This window comes from Glossina fuscipes, unplaced genomic scaffold (genome assembly GCF_014805625.2).
Source record: "Glossina fuscipes isolate IAEA_lab_2018 unplaced genomic scaffold, Yale_Gfus_2 0, whole genome shotgun sequence".
Taxonomy (NCBI): Eukaryota; Metazoa; Arthropoda; class Insecta; order Diptera; family Glossinidae; genus Glossina; species Glossina fuscipes.
This window is the reverse complement of record NW_023998414.1, coordinates 6,866,601-6,892,889: the sequence shown is the minus strand read 5'-3', so window position 1 is coordinate 6,892,889 and position 26,289 is coordinate 6,866,601. Positions and strand designations below refer to the sequence as shown.

The window sequence follows — 26,289 nt, the reverse complement described above, 5'->3', positions numbered from 1 at the left end:
AAAGATTTATTATGACATTTTCTTTTTTTTTGGATGATTTTTATATAAATAAAAGAAATAAAAAAAAAAAACAGAAATCTTACACTGCAACATATTGTAAGTGTAGTAATGGAAAAATTAAAAAAAAGCAAAAGGAAAAATGAAATGCTTATGTATATGTTATTAATATTTTCGAATGCTTTGTTTTTTTTCTTGTCTTTTTTTTTTTTTTTGTCTTTCTATTAAAATTGACCGCTCACGTTTTTATATCTGGGCATGCTGTAGTTATCCTTAACGTAAAGCAAGAAATATTGTTGCCTTATATTTTCTTCTGCTCTTACTTTAGGTTAAGTATAAAACGCTTATAAAAGATATCGAAATCATATAAGGAATTATGCAAATGTATAGAAGATTACTGGACCTTTGTAATGATAACCATTTTTCTGTATAAGTATGTATATATGTTTAAAAAAAGGGCAACATTTTTTAACGCATACATTTGTAGTTTTATAAATAAAAATAAATAATAATAGAGAAAAGTTTCTAAAAAAAAAGTTTTAAAATTACAAGTTTATTTTTCCTCCATGCTTATGTGAATAAACATCTGTACATAAATACATATACACAAATATATATGTATATATGCATATGCATATATCATATATATATATATATATATATATATATATACATATATAGGTTAATGGCTACTGAACAGTCATACACAAACGCCAAGCATTGCTAATATATCAGTCGCATAAAGTAATATATTTGTGTGTGATTAAGAATCTTAAGAATCGAAGTCAATTTAACATTGTCCGTCCGTCCTCCCCTCCGTTCATCCTCCCGTCCATCCACCCATCGATCCATCCATTCGTCTAGCTGGTCTTATGCTTGGAATGTTTACAGTCGCAAAAATTGTGGTAGAATATCATATAGGGGGCATAGAATATAGCTATATAATTATGTCAAGATTGCCTGGCAAATTGTTGCAGAAAGCAATTGCATAAACTATATAGAAATTCGTCAAATTCATTAAACATATGCTGAAGTGAACCTTTGAAATGGGTGAAGTGAATTTTGAATTGAAGTAGAGAAAATTTACAAAGTTTACTTCCACTAGAACAACAAGTAAGAACATTATAGTCGCACAAGACCGATCTTTCAACGTCCTACACAACTTTAAGTAATTCAGTTGTTATTCGTTCGTTTTCGTGATAAAACGCCAATAATTATCCTTTTTTTTCCAATGTAAAAGTGTGCTTTTCATGGGCCCCACCAAATGCGAACTACGTGGTGCAAATTTAACAAACGTTTGATACTTTTTTTTATCAAAGACCTTGGTATAAAAGCTGCTAACAATTCAATACAAAGACTTGCTTTTCATGAAGATATTTGTAAGGAATGGGATGCAAAGAGTAAATCTTCGTGGTTCAAACCTTTGGCTTATTAGGTCCTTTGCAAACTTTATGCCATGTAAAGATTTTTTCAAAATATGGCTTTGCAAGAAGGTGCAATGCATTCTCAAATCAGACCAAAACCTGTTAGCCTATGATATGTTATCCACTTACGTTAAACACATAAGTACATGGGTAGACATTGGAAAGACAGACGGATACACAAACAGACAAGCTTATATCAATTAAAAATGATATTTATTATCGAGCGGGTATTATTCATATACATCGGCGTAAACTTTGTACACCGCATACCATAAGTAAAGTATATAATTAACAGGTTTTCCTAGTTCATAATCTGGCGAGGTTTTCACACACTACACCTTACACGTCTCTCTTTGATGAGTACGTAAGTAACAGTAACGGCTGGACAAATCTTAATCCTATTGTACCATGGCCGGTAGAAAATTGGCGTAACAGAGATGCGAAACTTTTGTAACCATTATGGTTAGAGATTATCTTTCGCTTACAAAGGAATCTTAATTATTTATGACGTTTTTAGATTGATTGGCGTTAACTCTTGTCAACAAGTTTCATCCAATACTTTTGCGCAAGTGCAGTGAATATTTGAAATCCAGTTTTCGACATCGGATCTAAGGTATATTATTCGCAACTCTTTCTATAGCTCATTTTTCGACTTTGCATGTTTTCAAATGTCAAGTTATCAATGGGGAAATGTAAATTATTTTGGGACAAAAAAAATGTCGACCAATCGATAATATTTTAGTATCAACATTTTTGATGGCTATAATGCACGTAATATACGTTTACAATTAGATAGACATATATCATAAGTCTTACGTTATCTAAAAAAAAAAAAAATTTATTGTTTTTCAATCTTAGCTCCTTTAAGGCATGTCTATAAACGAATCTTAAGTTTTTTGAAACTAAAATTCGTACAATTTCACAAATTCTTCAGCCTGGCGATTTCCTTAAAAACATCACAAACGATCGGGCGACATATTTTAATGTTTGTAATGTAAAAAGACTTATTCTGATCACGACGACTGAAAGGGGCAGAGCGCGAGAGAGAGAGAGAGAGAGAGAGGGAGGGAGGAAGAAAGACAGACATGAACATTGAATGCAAGAGACAGAGAGAGAGAGAGAGAGAGAGAGAGAGAGAGAGAGAGAGAAAGAGAGAAGAGGCGAGATACAGAGCTATATTGCAAACTTACTTTCTTTACAAAACATTACTGGTTTGATCTTAACTGCTCTTATTGTTAATCCGGTAAAAATTCTATTCAGATTTCAATAAGGCCGTATAACTAATTGATGTTCGATCAGTTATTTCAAATCCAAAGTTATTCGTATTTAAGTTCCTATTTAGTTCAGTTGGATGGCGTAAGAGAAAGTCTGAGTATGGCTGTGCTTTTTTTTTTTTTTACCTTTACATATAACAAAACGTAACAATATCTGAGCCCTAAATATTGTCACGTTTTATATAAATTCTCTTAATATGCGTACAACCATCGATTATATACTTTATTTATATATATATGGATTTATGGAAACTTGTGAGTAAAAACTTTTTCTTTTCTTGTTTTTACATAATGCTTTTGTGTGTGTATTTGTTTAAATAAATATTTTGTTGTTTTCATTAATAAAGTTTTGATTTTTCGTTATTTGTTACCTGTTGTTGTCACACATATGCATACACGCAGTTATATTCCCGTGTTTCACGGATTTTCTTTGCATTTTTATGGTGTGTGCATGTGTGTGTATACAGTTGGATCTGTTTGTTCACGTAACGATTAGTTCGTGTATGTATATGTATGTGCGCGTGCTTATATGTGCTTCTTTTTATTAAGCAACGCATTACATATTTGTTTAGTTGGGTATGTCTTGCTCAAATATATGATTTTTGGTTTTTGTTTATATATCAACAACTTTTTCTAGTTATATAATGCTTTTTGATAAATGGATAGGGACGTTTGGATTTGAGGATTTTATAAAAAAATATTCTTACATATATATATATATATATATATATATATGTATATGTATATATATAAAAATGTACACTAATAGAAATAAACATATTTACATAAGAAGTTTTAATATTTTAGAAACTAATTTTTTTTTTTTTTTCTTTACTCTTCTTTTTTCCATTTTTTTTTTACAAATTTTATTATTAAAAAAATTGTTTTTTTCTTTAATCCAATTGCTTGTTTAATTATTTTTGGGATTTTTTTTTTTTTTTAATTGCTAATGAATTCATATATTTATATATATTATTATTTGGCACTCACAAAGAATTCACGAGTTTTTTTTTATTTGCAAAGGCAAATAATTTTTTTTTTTAACTTATTTACATAAGAAAAATAAAAGTTTTTGAATAAAAAAAATGTTTAAAAGTAAAATATATATTATTTCATATATATATATATATATATATATATATATATATTATATAAAATAATTAGCAAATTATTTTGTTAAAACAACCGTTTAACTCATTGTTAGTGATTCGTCTCAGCTGACGTTTATATACACTGGGGCCGCCGTTGTTAGGTCGGCTACTATCGATTATTTATGTATATCTGGTATTAGGAAGATTTAGTTTTATATATACATATATACATATAAATATATTTATATATGTATATTTATATATATAAAAATTAAGTTGTTGTTATTTTTGTTGTCATAGATTACAGTAACTTTAAGTTTATGAAATTACAATTATTTGATCTTTACACCGAGAGATACGTTTTTCATTATGATTTTTATTTACTTGTTATTGTATTTTTTTAAATATTTTTTTTGTTTTTAATTTTAGTTTATAGGAATTCTTGTTGTTGTTGTTGTTATCGTTCTTGAAAAAATTATGTTAATTAATAAAATTCTTTTATGCAATTGTAGAGAGTGTTGAAAGTTGTATTTTCTTGACGGATGGTGAAGTTGCGGGCGAAGGTGTCGGTACAAATAAACTGGATGAGGCTGTTTCTGTAGTTAGACTACGTTCTTCATAGACACGTTCCTAAAAAAAAGTAAAATTAAAAAAAAAAATAACCATGTGGTTTTATTTAGAGAAGATTTTTTTGCTTGGATAAGCATTAGCTAGAAAGCAATTCTTTCAAAAGCGGTCTAAAAATTCTTTCTTTTTTATATCCCTCATAACGTGTGTGCTACAGCGTATATTAGGCTTGTATAGACGTAAGTACTAATCAGATGGGCTTGAGATTCGCTCATCTTTCATTATACCGATCGATTCAGAATCATTTTTTGAATCGATCTAAGCTTGTCTGTCAGTCGATACGTCTGATATCGGTTCATGTACTATTATATTCAAGATCGGTTCATGTATTATTATATTCAAGTTGCAGGTCACAATTTTTGAGGTATTTTGATGAAATTTACTACATTGACCACTTACCATATAACATCGTATTTTGAAGAGTTGATGTATGAGCAGGGTGTCGGACGGCGTAGAATATTCAATGGTAGGACGTGCCCCACTAGAATGTTTTTGTTTGTGTTTTGTGGTACGCTGGAGGATGAGTTAATGAAGAAACTGTCTAAATTTGACGTCGATTGGTTCAAAATTGATTTGAGTTAATGGTACGCCCAAGGAAGTGCTGTTCAAAAAATGTGTTTCTATGAAAGTTTTTTTTTTTTTTTGTTTGATGACCTTAGCAAACACCCGGAAATGTGGCTTTGTGTTTATTATATGTACTCATAATAAACTTTGCGTGCTTTATTTTTGAAAACGGTTACTTTTGGACGACGTAGATATATAAAGTCTCTGCTTATCGAAATTGTGGCTAATAAAGTATATCTTATTAAAAATAAAACTCGTGTTTTTTAAAATGACAACTAAAAAAGTTGACAAACGTTCCCGGTTAATATTATATACTATAAGCTGTTGCCACTAAAAAAATAGTCGTGAGGAAGCTTGACTACTAATGAACAGTCCTAGTGTAATTCCATCTTCGTTGTGTGTTACCTTAACTAAAAAATCGTCTCTTTCTTCAAGGAGTCCTTAAACTATTGCAATTGCCTGCTAAGCGGGACGTTCGTTGTAAGCGTAAATTTTCTCTAGCAGAAGTAGAGGGTGGACTATGGGTAAGAATTTCCATAAAAAGTTAAAATTTATTTATAGTCGACTGGCACAACTTGAATTCGTAAAATAATTTCAAATAAATCGCATGACGTAACCTCAAAAAAACAAACGGAAATACTTGTATTTTTTGTAATGAACAGAACAATCCTGGTGAGAATATATAGCTAGCTCTCTGCTATGCTTAGACTTTCTAGCATCTGACACGTAGGACCAAAATAATACTTCGGCGAATGCGATTAAGTACGAAAGAAGATATAGTTTGTGCAAAATGCAAATTCTGCATTTTAATGCCTTTTTCAAAGGTCGATTTGTCAGGAGTCTCAAAATCAGTTTTAGGCACTTTTTCCCTATTTCCTAGAATACATCCTTTTTAGATTTACAAACATCCAATAACAGCTAGGAGGTAATGCCGCAAGTTGGCAGCAAATCAAACTTTAATTCATGCTGTTGTGCAATTTTCGCCCTTGACTTGTGAATTGATGGTATGGTCAACTAAATCCGTTACTCTTTTATAAGTACAGAAATTTTTCAAGAGGTTTTTTTTTCTCGATATATTGTATAGTAATGACCTCTTTTTGGCGTCTTTCGCATTCAGCATTATCGATGGTATCCGGTTAAGATGTAGTGTAAAATCAACAAGCGGGGAAGAGTTCTCATAAGACTTATTAAGCCAATGCTAAATTTTAACGCTATTTTCTCGCATCCAAAAGCAATATGTAATCAATACAACAATTCGAAAATAAAGTTCGGAGAATAATACACTCAACCTGTTGTAATTTGCGAATAATAGAAACAACATAAAATCGCTTGAGGGTTGACACTTTCTTTCGTAAAATAATATCGATTTTTGTTTGAAATAATATCTAGGTGTGAGTCCTGGGAATTATTGCCCGAGATAGTATATTACACACTCTTGAAATAATATCGATTTTTGTTAAAAACAAAAGCTATGTGCCATTCACAGGAATTATATGACACTATCCTGTTTAAAGCGACATCTATATTTGTGTCCCGGGAATGATTGACCACAGTGTTATATGAATAATTTTATTCATTTTTGAATTTCAGATTCGTGCCAAGTTAATGTACTTTTTACGTGATTTCTTAGATCTTCGAGAGGATTCAAATTAATGTTTTCATATCGGGAAGAGATTTAACCAACATTCGCAATTTTTCAGACCAAACATGGCATGACATTTTTAGAAACCAAATATTTACTACACTCACCCACACACACACACACACACTTACATGGATTCGATCACTTTTAAAACGTTTCCATATTGTGGTTTTGGGTTCTATAGGCGTGCCGTCTACATTGTAATTGGGATTTGAGAAAGTTAGGACTGATCGACTAGAGCCTCCTCGCTTGTGACGTTTGCTTTTAGTACGCTTGGAATTGTGAACTAAATCTGTGATAAAAAGTTTTATTTCATATTTATATATATCATAACGATTTCACGATTTCGTAACTTACATATTATAGCCGTTACACTTATTACGAGTAAAATGATGACGATACCGATTGCTATCAATATAAGGGTTTCGCGTCGGCTGGACTTCTTAACGCGATAATCATCGCCGAAGTCATCTTCTGTTAGCATAGTGTTATCACTTTCAGTAACTTCATCGGTATAATCGGCCAAGTTTTCGTCTAATCGTTGCTGTGGCGGCACATAAAACTTAGGAGTCGTTGAACATTCGCGCGAAAGATCGATTTGATCGGGACAAGCGCATACATAGTCTAAGCCTCTAAATAAACATAAATGTGAGCAACCTCCATTATCCTGACTACATTGATTCCACTCTTGTAGTTGCCGTTTCAACGAAACGGCACGTATATCAAGAGCACCGCTTAAAGAATCTCGAATTTCGACCGGCTGACTAAACGAACGTCCTTTACGGTATGCGCGATATACCGATTTATTGTACCAGTCCGTCCAGAATATACTATTTTCGAACTGAGCGGAGAGAAAATTAAGATTTAAAAAAAAAAACAAATACATTTTTTTCGTAATTCGTGTTTTTAAGCACAGTATCAGTACAGATCAAATAAATAAATAAAATAAATAGAAAAGTTGTATTCTCATTTTTAATACATGATATGGACCCTTTGAACAGAACATATGCAAATTTCGTTCATAGGTTCTTTTTAAGTGCGTTCATATATCAAATGAATCCTGGATATAAAAAATCTTTATATTAATGGACATGTGACAGATGTTGTAGCTATTCGCGGGCCCGTCTTACGACATGTTCAATTAATTTCCTACTAGGCTTCTTTAAAATAGATGGGTATATAAAAAGTGCATATGTTTTGAGAAATGTAAGACTTATACTTAGATCTTAGATAAAAGGAACACCTTTTCATTCTCTGATGACATACATAGTAAAGGGCTCAAAGGGTATAATAATATATTTATTAAAAATGAACATTAAATATTTGCCTCACCATAGTTAAGCCGAATGGATGGCTTGCATAGGGTATAATAACAGTTCGGCGTTTACCATTGAAATCCACTTGGCCAATGTTGTCTTCTAACGCATCAGCCCAGAGTAGGCGACGATTTCTGAAATTCCAGATGAATTTTACTAAGTTTATGTCTTTAAACTATCATATACGTGAATAGTGAATCGAAATTTACTCAAAATCAATTGTTAATCCAGTAGGGAATCCTAAATTATTTCCCACCAAGATAGTACGATTCGAACCATCCAATAAGCAGCGTTCTATTCTCGACGGTGTATCCCAATCCGACCAGAATAAGTAACTATAGTAACGACAACATTCATAGCAATAATGAATTCAGTTTCATATATTTTGATATGTTGGAGCTTACCCCCGTTTAGGGTGTACGATTAAAGAGCGCGGATCACCCATATCGTCTGAAAGGATGCTTTTGCGGCAGCATCCATCTAAACGCGACACCTCAATAATACGATGATCACTATCCGACCAATAAATATTATCGGCTATCCAATCCACCGATATGCCATTCGGAGTGGCAAGTTGAGTGTTAACGATAACTTTACTTTCAGTTAAATTTTTCAAGTTAACACGCCGTATTATATCTAAATTGACATCGGCTATATAAAGCCAATTTCTTCGATAATGGTAATCGAGAACTACTACACCATGAACGCCGGGAATTGGTAAAACAACATCCATTAAATCTGGGGTAGTTAACGAAATCAATCCGATGCCAGAGCGCAATGCAATCAACAAGTAATCCTATATATATAGAGTAAATCAAGTCTGCTGTTAACATTTTTGTTAAAAGTAAAATAATTTCTAAAGAAAGGAAAACTTTTATGGTTTAAACCTGGACTTCCAGATCGCTTTTACATTTTTAGCTTGAAATCTTACCTCAGGTAAATATTCACATTCGGTTGAATTACCGTTGATTAGTTTAAGACCAATACCGCATTTGCATGTGTAACCCGACGGATTACGGAGGCAAAGTTGGGAACAGCCGCCATTATTTTCACCGCAAACGTTGCTGGGTAATTTTTCATTGGTACTGATTACCTTAATGTCCATTAAGCCATCGATATTTGTCATAACGTCTCGTTTGTCTGAGACATTATTGCGATCAGCCATATGCAGTGCTTTGGATTTCCAATCAGTCCAGTAAATGAACTCATCAGTTAAAGCCAAAGCGTAAGGATGATGTAGAGCGGACATAATTAATTTACGTTGATTGCCTTCATAGTCGCATGAATCGATAACCTTTAGTTTAGCATCCACCCAGTAGATGCGTTTCGCCTTCAAATCTAACGAGAGACCGTTTGGCCAAAGCAAATTTGAAGTCACAATACGTTGCCGGTTCTCACCGTCCATATGGGCGCGTTCAATTTTACGATAATGACCCCAATCTGTCCAAAAGAGAAAACCGGCTTCGTAATCCAAGGCCAAGCCACGTGGGGATTCTAAGTCCTTCCAGGCTATAAGATGGCGATATTTTCCATCTAACGTAGCTACTTCTACGGTATGACGGCCAGCGTCAGCCCAATATAACTGCATAGACAAATATATTTAATAAGAGAGTTTTCTTTCAAACAACCATTGATTCTTAATTTACCGTACGTCCGACAGAGTCTATCACCAAACCATCGGGACTATCCAAACTTTCATAAATAATGCGATTAACATTTAAACCATCTGGACTAGAACTCATAATGAGACTGTCAACAATGTCACTCCAATAGATCTGTCCCGTCTTCCGATCAACATCTAAGGCCACCGCATTTGAAATTGGTGGTAATGGTAATACTACATCAATCAAATGATCAAAATCCATGGAAATCTGACGTATATCAACGCGGTGGGCGAATATTATGTACTTGCTGGGACCCGAAGAGCATGTTCTATTATCTGGTTGTATTGTTATACCTACCGGACAAGCGCACGAATAACTGATAGGATTTAAAAGACACAAATGGGAACAGCCGCCGTTATCGTTTGAACATGCATGAGATATTCTTTTACGGTATCTATGGAAAACACTTATGTCCATTAAGTCACTGGAATTCGCTATTACGGTTGTCATATTTTTGCCGGTTTGTTTGTCGGCACTTAAAGCAGCCTTTATATCCCAGTCCGTCCAATACACGCGACTTTCGCTAACGTCCAAGCCAAATGGGTGGCCTAGGCCGCCTTCAAAGAAAAATCTATTGTTTTTCGTTATACGACATTAATAGCAATATACATTACTTACCCAGCAAAGTTTTTCGTTCACTGCCGTCAAAATTCATGTATTCGAGAGATTTGGTGCCTCCGTCTACAAAGTATAATCTCTGTTGTTCGTAGTCTATCGCTAAACCATTTGGCCATTTTAGATTTTCAGACGTGACTACGCGACGTTTTTTTCCATCCATATGAGCGCATTCTATCATTGGCCGATCACCCCAATCGGACCAGAACATAAGGCCTTCAATGGGATTAACAACAATATCTCGCGGTTTATCGAGAAGATCCCAAATCAACAATGTACGAATTTTCCCGTTACTAGTGGCCACTTCTATACGATTGGTTGAAGGATCTGTCCAATATAACTTATCAGTCAACCAATCTAAAGCTAAGCCAGCAGGTGATACCAGGTTTGAATGTATAACTTTTTGTTGGTGGCTGCCATTCAAATACGCTTTATTAATTGAGCTTTTCTCGACATCCGTCCAATAAATAGTGTCACTATCACTGGTCCAATCTAAGGCTACCGCATGTTTAAGATTATCCAAAGGAATAATCATATCAACATCGTTATAAGTGGAAGATTTAGCATGGATCTGCCTAAGGCGTATATCTTTACGCCGGGCGACCAATACCAGTTTTTCAGGAACGCTTTTACATGTTTTGCCGTCGTCTTTTAAACTCAAACCAATAGGACAACCACAGCGTCGGGAATTTTTATTCGGTAAACAAAAATGTGAGCAACCGCCTCTCAAGCCGCGTCGATCCTTTTGACACCGGTCAGGATATTCAGGTTGTCGAGCGGGGTGGTAAGCATGGATATCCATGGGAAAATGGAAATTCTCATGAACTGAGCGAAATCCCTTACCAGTAATTTTATTAGCCGCCGACACAGTCTTCGTATTCCAATCTGTCCAATACATGGTATCCTCAAAAATTGTTATAGCGAAAGGATGTGGTAGGTGGGTGCTTAAAATTTTTATTCTTTCCGATCCATCAAAATTTGAGCATTCAATGGCATGCTGTTTTGCATCGGCCCAATACAGTTTATTGCTAGGATAATCAATAGCTAATCCGTTCGGCCAAGTAACGCCTTTATTAATAATGATTTGCCGTTGTGAACCATCCATGTAAGCTCGTTCAATTTTTGGATTGGGACCTGAGAGAAAGAAGTTTTTAATACAGTTTGAGCGAAAAAAAAACTTAATATGTATACTAACCCCAATCTGTCCAAAATACCATGGCTTCTCCGGGATGGACCACAATGGCCCTGGGCTTATCCAAATCATTCGAAACTATCACGGATCTTAAATTGCCCTGAAAGTTCGAGACTTCAACGCGTCTTGTACCTGAGTCTGTCCAAAATAGCAAATCATGAATCCAATCGACGGCAACACCTCCCGGTGCCTCCAGACCCCATTTGATTACATCCCTTACTCGAGTACCATTCATATAAACGGTTTTAATAACATCGGTGGACACATCAGACCAGAAGAGTATGCCTTTCTTGAAGTGATAATCCAAAGCGATGGCATTATGTAGACCTTTAACCAATGCCGCATATCGATTGTTGCTGAGAGTGACTCGCCTAATATCCCATCGGTTAGCCACAATTAGAGTCATGGCTCCTCCTAAAGCTTTACAGGTTCTAAGGTCAGGACGTAGAACATAGCCTCTTTCGCATGAGCATACAAATGAACCATAAGTGTTTTCACATTTTTGGGAGCACACAGGGCTGCTAAGGTATTGACATTCGTCAATGTCAGTGCAACTGGAAAATAATAGAGAGTTTTACAATCCCACGTAAGACATCTTAAATAATTGGCCTACTTTTGCTTATTTTGGTGCATGAGAAATCCCAGGCGACACGCACACTCTTTTCGACCTTTAGCCGTAGTTATACACAACTGCTCACATTTGGCATCTGATTCGCAATCGCGATAATGTGGGCAATTAACCTCGTCTTCACCGAAAGGGCAATCATTTTGGCCGTCGCATACATGTTTCTGATGCACGCATATTCTACGTATACAAAAGACATAAAAATTTCGTTCTTCAGATCTGCTTATAAGATTTTAAGCTTACTTCAAATTTGTTATGTTCTTTTTAGCGGGGCATAAAAATTGTCCTGATTCACATTGCAGATGGCACTCAACTTCATCTTCTGCTGACGAGCAGTCAGGATAACCATCGCAAAGCCAAGTTCGCTGAAAAAAGTTTAAATTCCATAAATTCGTAACAGAGAATGCTGTAAATGTCTCTTACTAATATGCAGCGGCCGTTGTTACAGGTGAATTCATCGGTACCACAACTAGAATGTAAACTAGAATTCATGTTGCCGCAGTCGTGTTCGTCTTCACCGCCATCACAATCTTGTTCTTTATCACATTTCCAACGCTTGGGAATACAAGTGCCATCGGCACATTTTAATTCGCCAGACGTGCACTGGGATGGTTTTTGGGGACAATTTTCTTCGTCACTCCAATCTCCGCAATCGTTATCACCATCACAAAGAAAACGATTTAGCACGCATTGCCCGCTAGGCCCGCCAGCACCGCCTAATCCTCCGCGACATTTAAATTCTCCTTCGGGACAGCTATTAATTACTGCAGGACATTTATATTCATCAGAATTGTCATTGCAATCCCGTTCGCCGTCGCAACGAAATGCAATAGAAACACAATACCCATCGTTACACGTGAAATGTTCATTCGAGCAGCTTGAAAATATAAATATAAAATTTTCTTTACCTCGAGCACATGGTCAAAGATCAAAGCGAGAAAATGAGAGGAACACTTACCTTGTTCGATTACAATGCCCTTCATCCGAGAAATCTTTACAATCATTTTCACCATCACACAACCATTGTTTGGGTATGCAGAAACCATTGGCACATTCAAATTGGTCCTCCGTGCAATTAATGCGTTCGCCACAATGCGTTTCGTCTGAATAATCACCGCAATCATCATCACCATCGCACAACCATTCTTTGTTAATGCAACGATATGTTTTAGGGCACATTACATGCATGCCGGTCTGTTCACATTCTCTTTGCAATTTTGACATCATGTCACCCACAACATCACAATCGTATTCATCGGAACCATCTTCGCATTGGGGTTCTTTATCACAACGCTCGTTCGCGTGTATGCAATTGCATTTAGTAGCACATTGCCATTGCATTTCACCGCAAATATTAGGACAATCGCGACGATAACCATCATTAGGACTGGCTAGACGAGTTTCGTCGTGAACAAGAGAAACGTGGGGACGAAATACTTTTTGTTTCGTGTGCAACATATTCATGTAACCCTCGCGACCACGAGTCATTTCGCGGCGATCACCCGATTCTCTCACCCCATACAAATCAGTACGGCTACCACTTCGAGCCCCAACATCACGATGTCGTGCCGATTCACCCGCATTAAATCCTTGCCCTACTTCATGTGACGTTTGCTGCTGCAAGGGTTCTGTAGTAAAGATTTCATGAGGATAATGCGAAAGCTCCGGAACAAAGTAATCATCGTCAGATATGTCATGAGAAGGACTATCGGATGGATGTATAACGTAGTCATCATAGTTGGCATGATCTTCACTTTCATGATATTTATCAGAGTCACCGGATTTCGGTGATGAAGTGTGAAATCCTTTCGTAAGACCTCCCGCCGAACGTAACTGAGGCTTCAAATGTTCTTGTCGTTGATGATAAAATCCTACATAATCACGTACATGATTCGGAATCAACAATTGTTTGGAGGCACTGCCATACTCTGCCTTTGACTCCAAATCCGTTAAACCGTGCCAAGTAGTTGTGGGATAGCCATAATCACCATGAACTGTAAAAAAAAAGAAACCAAAAAAAAAAACACGAAAAAAATGAAAAGATGAAAGAAAAGCTCAAACTCCTATTGAAGGAACATAGAAGGGAGTATGTCGAAGTTTTGTATGAATGAATTCGCGGTAAGTAAAGGTTACGTTTTCGTAAAAAGTAAGTAGTTTGCTTATTCGTCGGTTATAAAGAGCACAACTTCAAAAACTATCAATAGTTCTTAGGCTGAGAGATGAAATCGAAAGCTTCATACAATTCATACATAGACCTGCAGACTCTTATTCATTGAAATCTCATTCATAATGTTGCTGAATGCGATGCGCTTGCGTCAAATTCAATAGAGCTTTTGCTTTCTTGATTTTAAAAGATTTTTTGAAAAAATTTTTCGACAATTTTTTTTTTCTACAATAATAGTTTAAACAGATTTTACCGACTATATTTGTATAATAAAAATTCTTACATAAATTAAAATTATTGTCGTAGTTTTGACGGCGATGTTTGATGATGAGTGAGTGTAAAGCTTTTTAATTCATAAATTGATTTGAGAAGCTTTTCGGCTTGAGAAACTAAACGATAATGCGGAGTGAATCTCTGTAAGAGATTTAAAAATTAACTGGGAGTTCTTTTAAATCCTTAACATATTATGAAGTTTTTTTTAATCTGACATTTTACAATAATGAAATTGAAACGAGGCAATCTCTTCCAAGTATTTGCGGTCGAAGATAAAATATAAGAAAATTTTGTGCCAAAATATTTTCCATTCCCATTTTCTCTCTCTCTCTCTCTCCCTCTCTCTCTCTCTCTCTCTTACTCTCTCTCACACTTTTCGGCTCACTCTCTCATTCTCTATTTATCTTAAGGGATTTTTCTCTGCATTTGTGAATGAATGCATCGTCTGTTTATCGTAACACTGTTCGCTTGTCATCGGCTTGAAATAAGTTGCTTTTTGCACAATTCGTTGCGATGAGAGGATGCCAAGGACAAGGCCGCCGTTCGTAAATTGTATTTATCGTACCTAAAAGCTTATGCGCATACAAACACATACGTAAACCTACTTTATTTGATTCACAAATAAATGTACCGCCATCATACACTATTAAATGGTTTCTTCTTTTTCTTTTCTTTTTTTCCTTTTTCAAATATTTGCTCTCACTTCTTATTTGTATTCTTGCTTCTTTAGTTATGGATGCTTTGAACGAACATTATGATATTATTGAGTTTTCATTTGGCATTGGTAAAGTGACCTGTTTTCGTTCTTTGCTCTTGTATGATTAAGCAAAAACAAAACAATACAAAAAAAGTCAGTGAAAATTCTTCGAATTCTTCGCATTGTATGTTATCTGACTTTTAAGATTTTTCATTTCAATAATTATAATTATAAACGCTCTCCCATCTCGAGTATTATCTATATTATAATTATTGCACGCCCATAAAATTGAGAGAACGGAGAAATACCAAAAAAAAAAAAGAAAAAAGAAAAGAAAACAAAGGTACCTATTGCTTCCAAAAGGTAGTACCGGGTAGTTTACAAAGCATGAAACTGACGGTTTATTTACAATACTATTGTCGAAATTGATTCGAACGCTTTTCGTTCGCAAAATTTTTTAAAATAGCCACTCCTGGCTTGGTCGTACACTATTTTAACAAGTATTTTTCCATGTGTACCGTTTTCAGTACACGCTAAAATGCCAAAATTTATACGCGAAGCTTAACTTTTTAGATTCGGATATTAAGGACTAACGATTAATATCGGCTGTTACCATTTTATTGCGATGTAACAATGAGACGTGCACCTATAACGGTACATGTGTAACCTTAACAGCATAATTTTACAACTTGTATTTTGTTTGTATTGCAAGTAGAAAATAATGTATTTACAGAAATAGTCCTAATTACGCTAAAATTCAACGTATCAACGGTCCATTTTCACGTAGCATAGCGTTCTCGAAGGGCATTAATGTAATTAAAGGAAATAATTGAAAAGCATAAGGTTTCGTTAATGTGAGTGCACGTAAGAAATGATCGAAACGATTTTCGAATTTAAGTTCACGAAAATGGAAGAAAATGTTAAACATTTAAGGCTACTCTTCTTCACTTCCATTCCTCTACGTTTCTTTGTTTAAGACACACATTTTCGTGAGTACGTTTTAGCATTAATACCGACTGCGGGGGAGAACACTTCGTATTAGTGTAGATAGGCTCTGAGCTTGTACTTGACATTGTTTCGTGATGGATACTTCCTTTCTTAACACTGATAGCATCTACCAGCCGGCTCTATCAAACTTTTGCTAGAAAGTATTTGTATAGCACGAAAAGTCTTTTGAATATCTTTCCTGCATAAGAATAATGATCTGATAGAGCTTGACTCGATTTTTAAACATAAAAGATCTCTTGTGTGTACAAAGAAATTCCGCCTGCTTTCTAGGACGAAGTGTAAACAGCACTATTGGGCATGGAATAGAACTGTGAGTTTTTTATTTGAAAGTCCTGTCTGTAAGCTAAACCAAACTGTATAAATTATCACATCAGAGTGTATACAACATAGTTTCTTTCAGCTCTAAATAGATGTGTAGTTCTGTGCCAAAAAAAGCATCCATTTATAGGAAACTTTACTTTCCCTGCTTAATTGGAAGAGTAATGCTTTTAAGTCTTTCGCCAGTGATGAAGAGTGGATGCTTTATGCCATCCGAAGCATAATACAGAGTAGGTGAACTATTAACATTGATGGTAAAGTTGAATATCCACGGCGACCGCATATGGAGGAGTCAGTTGGGCCCGGTGTATTATGATGTGTTCCACACAAGTGAAACCATCACTAAGAAATAATAACAACCATCAATAGAAAGTGATATGAAAAATAGACGTGATATGCCAAAAGTCATGATATCGCCAGGTTTGAGTATAAAGTAAATTAGCTTTAGATAGGAAAACTCCACGAAGAATTGTTTGTACTTCTAACGAGAGCGGCATGTACCCTCCCTACTTGCTGTTATTAGCAGATATTACTCTTGCCAATTAACACGAGCTTAAATAGATGATTTATTGTCTGCTCGAATAATAATTCAATTCCTATGACAATAGCCAAATATGGATTCTTTTAGGGGGCAAAGTCAAAAGACGAGACATTTTTTCAAGCTGAATTTTGAAAATTGCCTGAGAGATGGGAAAAAGTAGTACCCAGCAATGGACACGACTTTGATTAATCTGTTCATTCATTTTGGTCAGAAATAAATGGATTTTTTAATATGTTCAAACGGACCGACGTAGTTTATATATATATATATATATTATATAACAGAACAGTTATATATATATATATAACAGAACGACGTTTTCGAAATACTTTCTCCAAGTTTTTAAATTAATCGAAACTGAAATTAAACTTTAAGGAATGAGGAGCCTTTCGTTTTTTTTTTAAATCATTAGACACAATTTCGCATAACAACAACAAGCGCAACGATTTCATTAAAGTTTCCAAGTAGGAATAACTAGAACTTGGACATGGCATTTTTTTTTTTTGCGTTGATCACTTACGCGACCTACATTACAAGACAATACACGGTGCAGATACTACTGCGAATTTAAATTTCAGAATTCATTATTTTCATTCGGTCATTCAGCAAGGATCCTACTCATCTGGTAATAGAAAATATTTGTTTTTTTTTTTTTATTTAGATAAAGCTTATGCACTCTTTCTTCTAAAGGGTAGCCGAAAACTTCATTCTAAATGCATGAACTTTTTAATGACATTTTTAAGAAATATTTTTTAAATGTTTTGTTTTTTTTTACACGGTTTAATGCTCATTCACGTTTAATGTAATCAGAAAACAAAAAAAACGGTATTAGAGAAAATATTCTTATTATTATTTTGTTTTATTCTTGAAAAGCCAAAAGACATCTATACCTATAGCAGATTTCAAAAAATCGTTGCCATATATGGTTACTTGAGACCTTTAGAAATTGATTTCTCTATCAAGAAATGAAGCTTATGCAGTTGCTTGACTGGTATAAAATGCTTTTAAGCAAGTACACAAGGTTTTAGTATTTGCAGAATTTTCATAATCACATGCTTAACGATGTTGAACTGAGAGTAAATACCCAAATGTCAAAATCGAAATAAAACAAATTGTTTTTTATATTTAATAATTATTGAGACTCGTGTATGCGAGCGAATCGAATAAAAAATGTATTTTATTTACTCACCCAAACGGACGAAAAGCACTAAAACAAACAAGTTATACATGTTCTGCTTCAATTAAGATGAAATATCTTTCCTGTTGTGGGAGCTACAGGACTTGGGACTCAGTTACGTTGCATTAGTTGATTGAATGGTTAACGGCGATGCTCTGGATTTCTGGGCTTTACGGCACGCGTCATATAAGGATTTAATCGGGATATTAAGCGTAGGACTGGCAATTGAACGTTGGCGTATTAACGCTTTTATGTATTCCTCGCCTTTCTTTTCTCTTTTTGTTGCCTTTTTTCCTTTTGAATTTTTTTTTTTTTTTTGTGTTTATTGTATTTTCTGTGTTTTATTGTTTTTTTATTTTATTTATTTTTTTTTTTTAATTTTTTTTTGTTAAGGTAATTGTTTCACACGAAACACGATTGCGTAGACGATTACGTGGGCGTTGTAGAAATTAAATGTAATGTATTTATAGTCTAACAACAAATTCTCTATTATTGATGCCTAAGAGGAGCAGAAAAGCATAAGCAAGAGCCACGGCAACGGCAACGGCAATGGCAACAACAGCAGCTTTAAAATTCCAAAATCCAAAATATATTTATGTTAATTTATTTCCAGCATTTAAGATGAAGAAGAATTATTTGGCCATGTTATCATCAATTTGTTGCATTTTCTTTAACGCTTGATTGGCTGGAGAGCTTTGCGTTTTCCTTTCGATGCACATTTCAGCATTTTCTTCAATCTCTACATTTTATTTGGGATTAATTTCTTCTCTCTTAATAAATCAAATTTATTTTGTGCTTTTTGCTTAAAATTTAGTTTTAATAAATTTGAATTTTTTTTTTTATTTTATTTTGCTTGTTCTTTTGTTTATAATTGAAACAAAATTTCACTTGAACCGTTCAGGGTTGTGTTGAATACCATCATCATCATCATCATCATCATCATCATCATCATCATCATCATCACTATTGTTATCATCATCATTTTAATCCTCATCATCATTATCATCGTGGTCGTCATCATTACATAGAGCTTGAGTCCTTTTTCATCTCGTTCTATATCAATTTGTTTGTATAGGTGAGAGCTGCGAACATTTGATGCGCGCGTGTGTTTATATTTGTATGTGTGTTCGTGTGCGCGCGTTTGTTTGTGCCCTTATGTTATGTTTATGAGTGTGCACAATATTTTCGTTGTCGCCGTCGTTGTTATTGTTGTTCTCGATATTGTATTTGTCGCTGCTGTAAATGTCTTCCTGCACATCTAAGGGCGTGTGCTTTTTTCATACGAACCCATCACTGTGTAGGTTCAATTTTTTTTTTTTTTTTTTTTTTTTACACAACCCACAATATATTCACACAACTTATATTGTTATGGTTTTTTTTTTAGTGGAAAAATTCTTTTTTACATTAACAAATTTAAAAAAAAAAAAACATGTTTTCCTTGTGATAATATTAAATATTTACGTACTATTAGTTATAGCTTAGGATGATAAACAAAAAAAAAAAAAAATTTGCTTTAAGTCTGTTGCCGTGTAAGGAGCAGCTGTTGTTTTTTTTTTTTTTTTTCTTTTTTCAATATGCACAACTTTTTCCCTTCACAATGTATTCGTTTTTTGTTTTTTTTTTTTTGCGTTTTGCAATAAATCTTCGTTTAACTGAAAATTTGTTTTTTTTTTTATTTTACTTTATATAAAAATCTTAATAATATTATTAATATTAATTGATGATGAATATTAATTATTACTAAGTAAAAAGGAAATATTAAAATTTGAATATTTTTTTACTCCTTTCCAGAGGAGTGAGTTCTTTTTTTTTTTTTTTTTTTTTTTTTTTTTTTTTTCTTACACAATTCCGTTTTAATGCGTATATGATTTTTGCTACTGTCTTTGGTAACGAGCAGATAACAATTATTTGCTTTTATACGGAACTTTTTTAGGTACAGATGCTGTAACTTTCATTTGTTCATTTATCACTGCATGCACAAGCATATCGTTCGCCAAATGTCACAAAAAATGAGAAAATTTCGTAGATGAATAAAGCTTTCCTAAAGCTTTTCTTTCGCTGGTCCATAATGCTGATGTGTATATATACATATAAATATATACATATATGTATATATAGATGATATATATATATATATATATATATATATGCATGCATGAATAATAATAATTTAGTGCATTCATTAAGAAGAATTTTCCGTACATTTGAATGGTAAGCGCGTTTCGGAGCGCCATTACATGATTGCCGCTTTCATGCCACTCGCACATAAAATCTTTATAAAAAAACAAATTTTCAATTGAAACTTTGAAAAAGAAATCTTGCAAAACTATTCTTAGATATTAAATTGAATTGAATTGGATTTAATTTCGTGCTGGTACATATTTTATTTCTATAAAGGAGGAAAAAAAACAATTTCTACGAATTCTAGCTTTAAAGTATGTGCACAAGCGATTGCCATACACTCGATATATATTGCTTTAGGATATGTCAGCTTGAGTGGCCGACTGGGCAAAGGGTCTCGGCTAACAGCTCAATGGGGTCTCGGGTCTTGAAATCTCAAGTATAGTAGAAGTTTCAATAAAGCCGATAGCCTTAGATGCACTACTGCTTTAAGACTTTAGTCTTAGCATTTGTTTCTCAGGCTAAATTAATAATAATATTATTATAATACTTTAGGGTATTTAAATTTTTAAAAGTTCGACCGTCCGAAACGGCATTTTCTGCAAGTGCTGCTACTTTATTACTTTACTACATGCCGTCTCTAGCTAACGTATAGTATTTGCAAGCTATGCTTGTGATGTTACTGATCGTTTCGTCCGAACCGCTTTAACTTAAGATGGTGGAGCCGTTAAAATTGCGCTTGTTCGCTTCGAATGCTAATTGTATCGGCGAACATATATTAGAATTCATGTCGATAGCTCGATGAAAGCCGAACATTCATGTTTTTAAGAGTTTGGGTAAAATGGTGCGATCAAGTGATGCGCTCGTTCCTCGAACTTTTTAGTTGACTTCCTAAGTGGCAATAATGGAAATTGGATTTGTATTACATGATAGAACGTACCAAAGGCAAATAAACCTGATGACATGATTCTTCAGGCCAACTGTGTTCGAATACATTTTACTAAATTGCTTACGAAAATATTGCAAACTTTTCGATGGAATATCTTACCGCAAGCGCCATGCCTTGAAGATATTGCTTCATCCAATAAGTACTTATGGTAATCAAGAGTATGGAAAATCAATGTTTCCTTGGTTTTAGGGGAGATCAAGAATTAGTGCGATTCCCGCAGCGGGAAGTGACTGTTACAGCCTAAAAGGGGTATTTTGTTACCCTTTTTTTAGGTGAGGAGGCTCTTATGCATATGTTTGAATATTGAGGAAAATTGCCATTCTTGAGAGACAAGTTCAATTTAACAAGCACTGTGGCGTGCAATGCAAGTGTTCAAAGTTTAAAGTTAAGTAAAGATAAGGGAGAGAAAGCGGGTGAAGTAAAAAAAAAAAATGGGATTAAAATTAACTTTTATTTCTTCTTTTTCGAGCAAAAAAAGTCAATGTTTAGTTGATAGATAATTATACCTTACACGTGTGGTACGATCGGGATATTAAGTTTGTGCAACACTCAGAAGGTCCTGAGTTAGACCCACTCTTTATTATACCGATCGATTCAGAATCTTTTTTTACATCGATATAAGCTTGTCTGTCCGTCTTGTTTGTGGGCTTGCGTCCAACGGACAGGCAACAATTTTTGTGATACCTTCTCGAAATTTCGTACGCTGATGTGTTGTGGGACAACGGCGGGCGCTGTTGAAAATATTTCGAATCGAACTACTTTTCGGATTCAGCTTATTTTTCTATGAACGACCGTAAGATGGTAAAACGTATTTAATAGTGTTTAACATTACCGCTCATAAGTATGCCGGTCCTGTAAAGCTACCGAACTGTAACATATCCAGATATTTCAAAGAAGGTATTTCGAAAGCGACTAACTTTTGTTCAGTTTGCTTTACGTCCTAAAGTCTATCGGCTGCATGAAAAGGCTGCAGGCGGTTTCTAAGGACATCAACTTGACGCAATTCATCAAGCTATGTGGATTCCGAAGTCCTTATCCTTATGAGTTTCAGATTCATCTTTACAACGAGCTAGATTCGCTCCAATCAAATCCACAAAATTAATCGTGCAAAGTAACTCTCGAGCTTACTTGACTCCTTGGTTAACTTAACGCTCGCTAGAAATTCTCACAATTCGGATAATAAACTTGCTATTGAAAATGGGAAGAAAAGGCACTTGTTTTCTGTTATTAAATATTAGAAGATGACAGACTGCCATCCATCAAGGTCAGACAATTCAAGATTTCGATTTAAAAAAACTTGAACTCTTTTTTTCGATTATCTCTGAATACTTTTAAGATTTCTTAGGATTTATTTCAACAATCCTTAGAAAGATTTTCTTTCGCGTCTATAGGTGGCGACGCATGGCCCTTTTTACTTTTTCGAGTGATTTGTTTGCTTAAGTTCGATAATAGATGTCATAGATGCTTTGAAGATAATTGTCTTGAATCTTTGATGGACCCTCTTCTGCGACTAATGTAAAACGTAAGGAGTTTGAATGTATTTATGGAAATGGTGATGGTGTGTTCTTTCTTTTCATTGAGATCATCCCTGCTCCATGTACGCCCCGCCCGACGTTCCCACCGTTTGAATTGATCATTGCAGTGCATTTTATATTTAGAGGAACTAAAAATCGTTTTTCAAAAACGAGTTTAGCTTTTCGACGACACTTTCTTAGGAACTCTCTGAACGTCAATTTTTTTTTTTAACTTACTTGACTTACTTAACTTTCGGTCACAAATAATATTTTGTTTTTTTTTTTTGTTGTTTTTTCTACTTATATTTGACCAATCAGCAAAGTGTGACACGGGGATGGTCAGAAAGGATTATCAAATCAGTAATCGCGATTTTCTTATTAAAAACTTTTTTTTTTGGGCATATGCAATGCACCTGGCAACCTTAAAAGAATTCAAAAACAACTAAACTGATTGGTTAACTGAGAGAGTCTTAGATAGGTAACGTGATACGACAATACTGATGCATAAATCTACAACTTTAGCGAGAATCGGAATAAATGGACTTCTAGGTAATTCATAGTGTATAAACAAACCTAAGCTGGAGCTAAGAAATGAAATATTATTTCAAATATCATTCATTATCTAAAATGCCTATCGTAACGTTTGTGAAGAGAGGAGTTGAGCTTTCCAATTACACTTCGGCCGATGTATCGGACGATGAATAGAGATAATCTTGTAGAGAATATTGAAATAAATGTCGCAATGATTTGAAAGCATAAACACATCTGGATGGACCATACATACATCTGCGCATTTATTATCGTTAAACTCCCACACTTTTGAATAACATTAAATGAGAATAGATTGAGAGGGGAACCTTTTTCGTTCTTACTTGTTTTTTTCTTCAAAAAACTAAATAAAAACTTCTGGTGGGAGAGAGGAAAAGCATGAGATAAAGAAAGAGAGAACGAGGTAATGAAAGAGATAGATAGATAGATAGATAGAGAGAGAGAGAGAGAGAGAGAGAGAGAGAGAGACGGACAAAGAGATAAAAAGAGAAATGAATTGAAGTAGAAAGCCAGTAGTTAGAGAGTTACTTTTGCTATATGTATTTGACATTAACGTGTTGCTCGCTTAAATAAACGGAAGAGTAGAGACAAAGATGGAGAGATGATGGAACAAAAAAGGCAAAACGTTGTATCGCAAGGAAAGTAAAAGTGTTGTGATAGATTTCCTACATTAATTAACAATACACGTATACATACATAGCCTTAGGGGCCGAGACAGACGCACGCACGCACGTATGCATAGACAGGAGCATAGGTACCTATCAATATATGGGCCCTTACATTGTCCATATTTATATAAAGACGTCTTATGCGGCAAATAAAAATAAAACTTAAAAAAAAAAAAATCTTTTTTTTTATTATTATTTATTTAGTTTTTTTTTTTTTTTTTTTATTTAATGGAATTACTTTAGCTCAGGTTTTTTTGTCTCAATGAACAGATTATCTACTAAATTTTTTCTTCTTTTTGTGACAATGTTTTGTTTTAGCTTTTTTTTTTTTTTTTTTTTTTTTTTGAATAAAAAAAAAATTATTTTTAATTACCTTTAAAAAGTTTTTTTTTTTTTTTTTTTGAATTTTTTCTGGGAAGGATATTTTTGAAAAAACTGGTCTCTGATGTTTTAGTTGTATTTTCTTTTCCTTTTTCAATTGTACTTGTACAGCGTTTAATTGCGGTTAAGTCAAAATTTAGTTATATCAAATTGGTGCTAAAAATGTCGCATTTCGACGTCAATATTAGTCAATGTCATAGTGTTTCTCCGATTATTATTAGTTTTCTGTTCGCTTCCAAGCAAAATTTGTATATTCATCTTAATTTTTGTCAACTTTTCATATACATCGACTTGGTAAATTAGTCAATAATTATAAGAATACATTGACTGTAACACTACTAGTATAGGCTATAAATAAAACATGATAGATTTCTCTGTAAATTTTAAAGTCAAATAATAATACGAATTATCTGAGGCTCTTACCCGCTAGGATAAAAACTTATCAGTCGCTCACGTGCTCTAAAGTAAAGATCGTTTTTACAGGAGAGTTTATATGAATTTCATAAATGTTTCTTCAAAATTTCAACTCAATATGATTTAGTTATCATTTGTTTCCTATCATTAATGCCAGATTAAATACTCTTTCAATCCATCATTAAGCTGTAACAGAAGTATGTCAGCAAAGTCTCCAAACTAATTTAGTTTTCTCTATCCATTTTCCAGCTTGAAAAGTTGGCAAATTGCAAAACACTACTTAGACTACATTTACATTTATAATTTCGTTTCGTGAAAAAAGTATGTAAAACTGAATGTTATGCGCGAAAAAATTTATACCCTACACCATCTGTGCTAACCGTATTTTTAAGCTTGTTGATGTATCCAACACTAACACGGACTTAAGATAGACTCATGAGCAAATGATTTCAATTAACTTGATTAACAATCTCACATTCTACCCTTGTGCTTCACTGATGCTTACTTGCGAATGCTCGAAACGTAATCAGAATCTTATTATAGGCTTTGCGATGATCTATTATTGCAACAACAACTCCGAAGTATTTACAAATAATACTTTTTGATGAATGCAAAATGATCAAACAAAATAGGCCAATTTTATGTTTTGTAATCTAGACTTGAAAAAAAATTTCCCGATGTAGAAGAAGTGAAGAATGTACGTAAGTGTGATTATACGAATTCTGCTGGAAGTTATTTATTTAATATTTTTAATATTTTCCTATTAAATGGTTCAATAATTTCTTTCGTTCTTCAATTATCCGAATTTTTTTATTTTTTTTTTCTTTTACCATTCAATTTAAAGTAATTTCCTTTTTCTTGTTATTGTTATTATCCGTTTCAGAGGTTACGTGAATTTTTTTTATTAACTTTATCCGCTTGTTGGGCTTGAGAGTCGAATATTTTGATTTTCCGTTTGGATTGTACGTCGTAGGATTGGTATGGTATGGTATCTGAAATTTTTCTCAATTTATTTTAGGTTATGTTTTACACTACACACTATTGAGGGTTAAGCCTATTTGGAAGTGTGAAGTGTTAGCGTTTGCTATCATTCTAGAATATAGAAGAGCCAATAGCCTAAGTTAAAGGCTAAAAAGCTAACGGGGAACACCATGCGTGAGTATTTATCAATTATATTGACATCTTTAATTTTTGGTATCGTTGCCTTGATAGCTGTAGCTCCTTTCTTAAGGGCATGCAGTACGCGAGGCTTTTGACCTGGAAGGAGAAATGTTTAAAAGAGTTTGAAAATAGTAGAAACAACGAGTTGACAAGAATGAAAATTCAGTGATCGTTGTATGTTTCTCTCTCCTAATTATGTTAATATTCATAAAATATATAGCATTACTCTGCGGAGAGGAAGTGGAGTTGAATGTGATAATAGAGAGAGAGAGAGAAAGAGAGAGAGAGAGAGAGAGAGAGAGAGAGAGAGAGAGAGAGAGAGA

The 26,289-nt window shown here is 34.1% G+C and overlaps 2 protein-coding genes across 5 annotated transcripts in view; both read right to left on the bottom strand.

Annotated features, from left to right (window-relative positions):
- Nucleotides 1–4,214: 4,214 nt before the first annotated feature.
- LOC119632441 (low-density lipoprotein receptor-related protein 4) lies at nucleotides 4,215–19,883 on the bottom strand. The gene is made up of 15 exons (XM_038025354.1): nucleotides 18,222–19,883; nucleotides 12,990–14,025; nucleotides 12,455–12,908; nucleotides 12,275–12,396; nucleotides 12,020–12,211; nucleotides 11,410–11,960; nucleotides 10,218–11,348; nucleotides 9,582–10,156; nucleotides 8,867–9,517; nucleotides 8,340–8,731; nucleotides 8,145–8,270; nucleotides 7,952–8,069; nucleotides 6,977–7,460; nucleotides 6,751–6,911; nucleotides 4,215–4,416 (listed from the first exon to the last, which is right to left on the bottom strand). The coding sequence occupies exons 1-15, from the start codon at nucleotides 18,259–18,261 to the stop codon at nucleotides 4,285–4,287; spliced, it is 6,165 nt and encodes a 2,054-aa protein (XP_037881282.1). The 5' UTR covers nucleotides 18,262–19,883; the 3' UTR covers nucleotides 4,215–4,284.
- A 5,762-nt stretch (nucleotides 19,884–25,645) lies between these two features.
- LOC119641370 (gamma-aminobutyric acid receptor subunit beta-like) overlaps nucleotides 25,646–26,289 on the bottom strand; it is an 11,839-nt gene continuing 11,195 nt past the window's right edge. For 3 of the 4 annotated variants that reach the window (XM_038040004.1, XM_038039997.1, XM_038039988.1), the window contains one exon: nucleotides 25,646–26,062. In XM_038040004.1, the coding sequence (XP_037895932.1) occupies nucleotides 25,893–26,062 (170 nt within the window). In that variant the 3' untranslated portion in view covers nucleotides 25,646–25,892. The remainder of the gene's footprint in view (nucleotides 26,063–26,289) is intronic. The other variant, XM_038039980.1, reaches the window with a different exon arrangement.

Bases quoted from the DNA above. Each gene is read 5' to 3' on its own strand.
- LOC119632441 (XM_038025354.1), bottom strand. From the start codon at position 18,261: ATGTATAACTTGTTTGTTTTAGTGCTTTTCGTCCGTTTGG. The intron at 11,961-12,019 runs GTAGGCCAATTA...ATTATTTTCCAG, and splicing joins ATGCACCAAAATAAGCAAAA to TTGCACTGACATTGACGAAT. The intron at 8,271-8,339 runs GTAAGCTCCAAC...TCGTTACTATAG, and splicing joins ATCGTACACCCTAAACGGGG to TTACTTATTCTGGTCGGATT.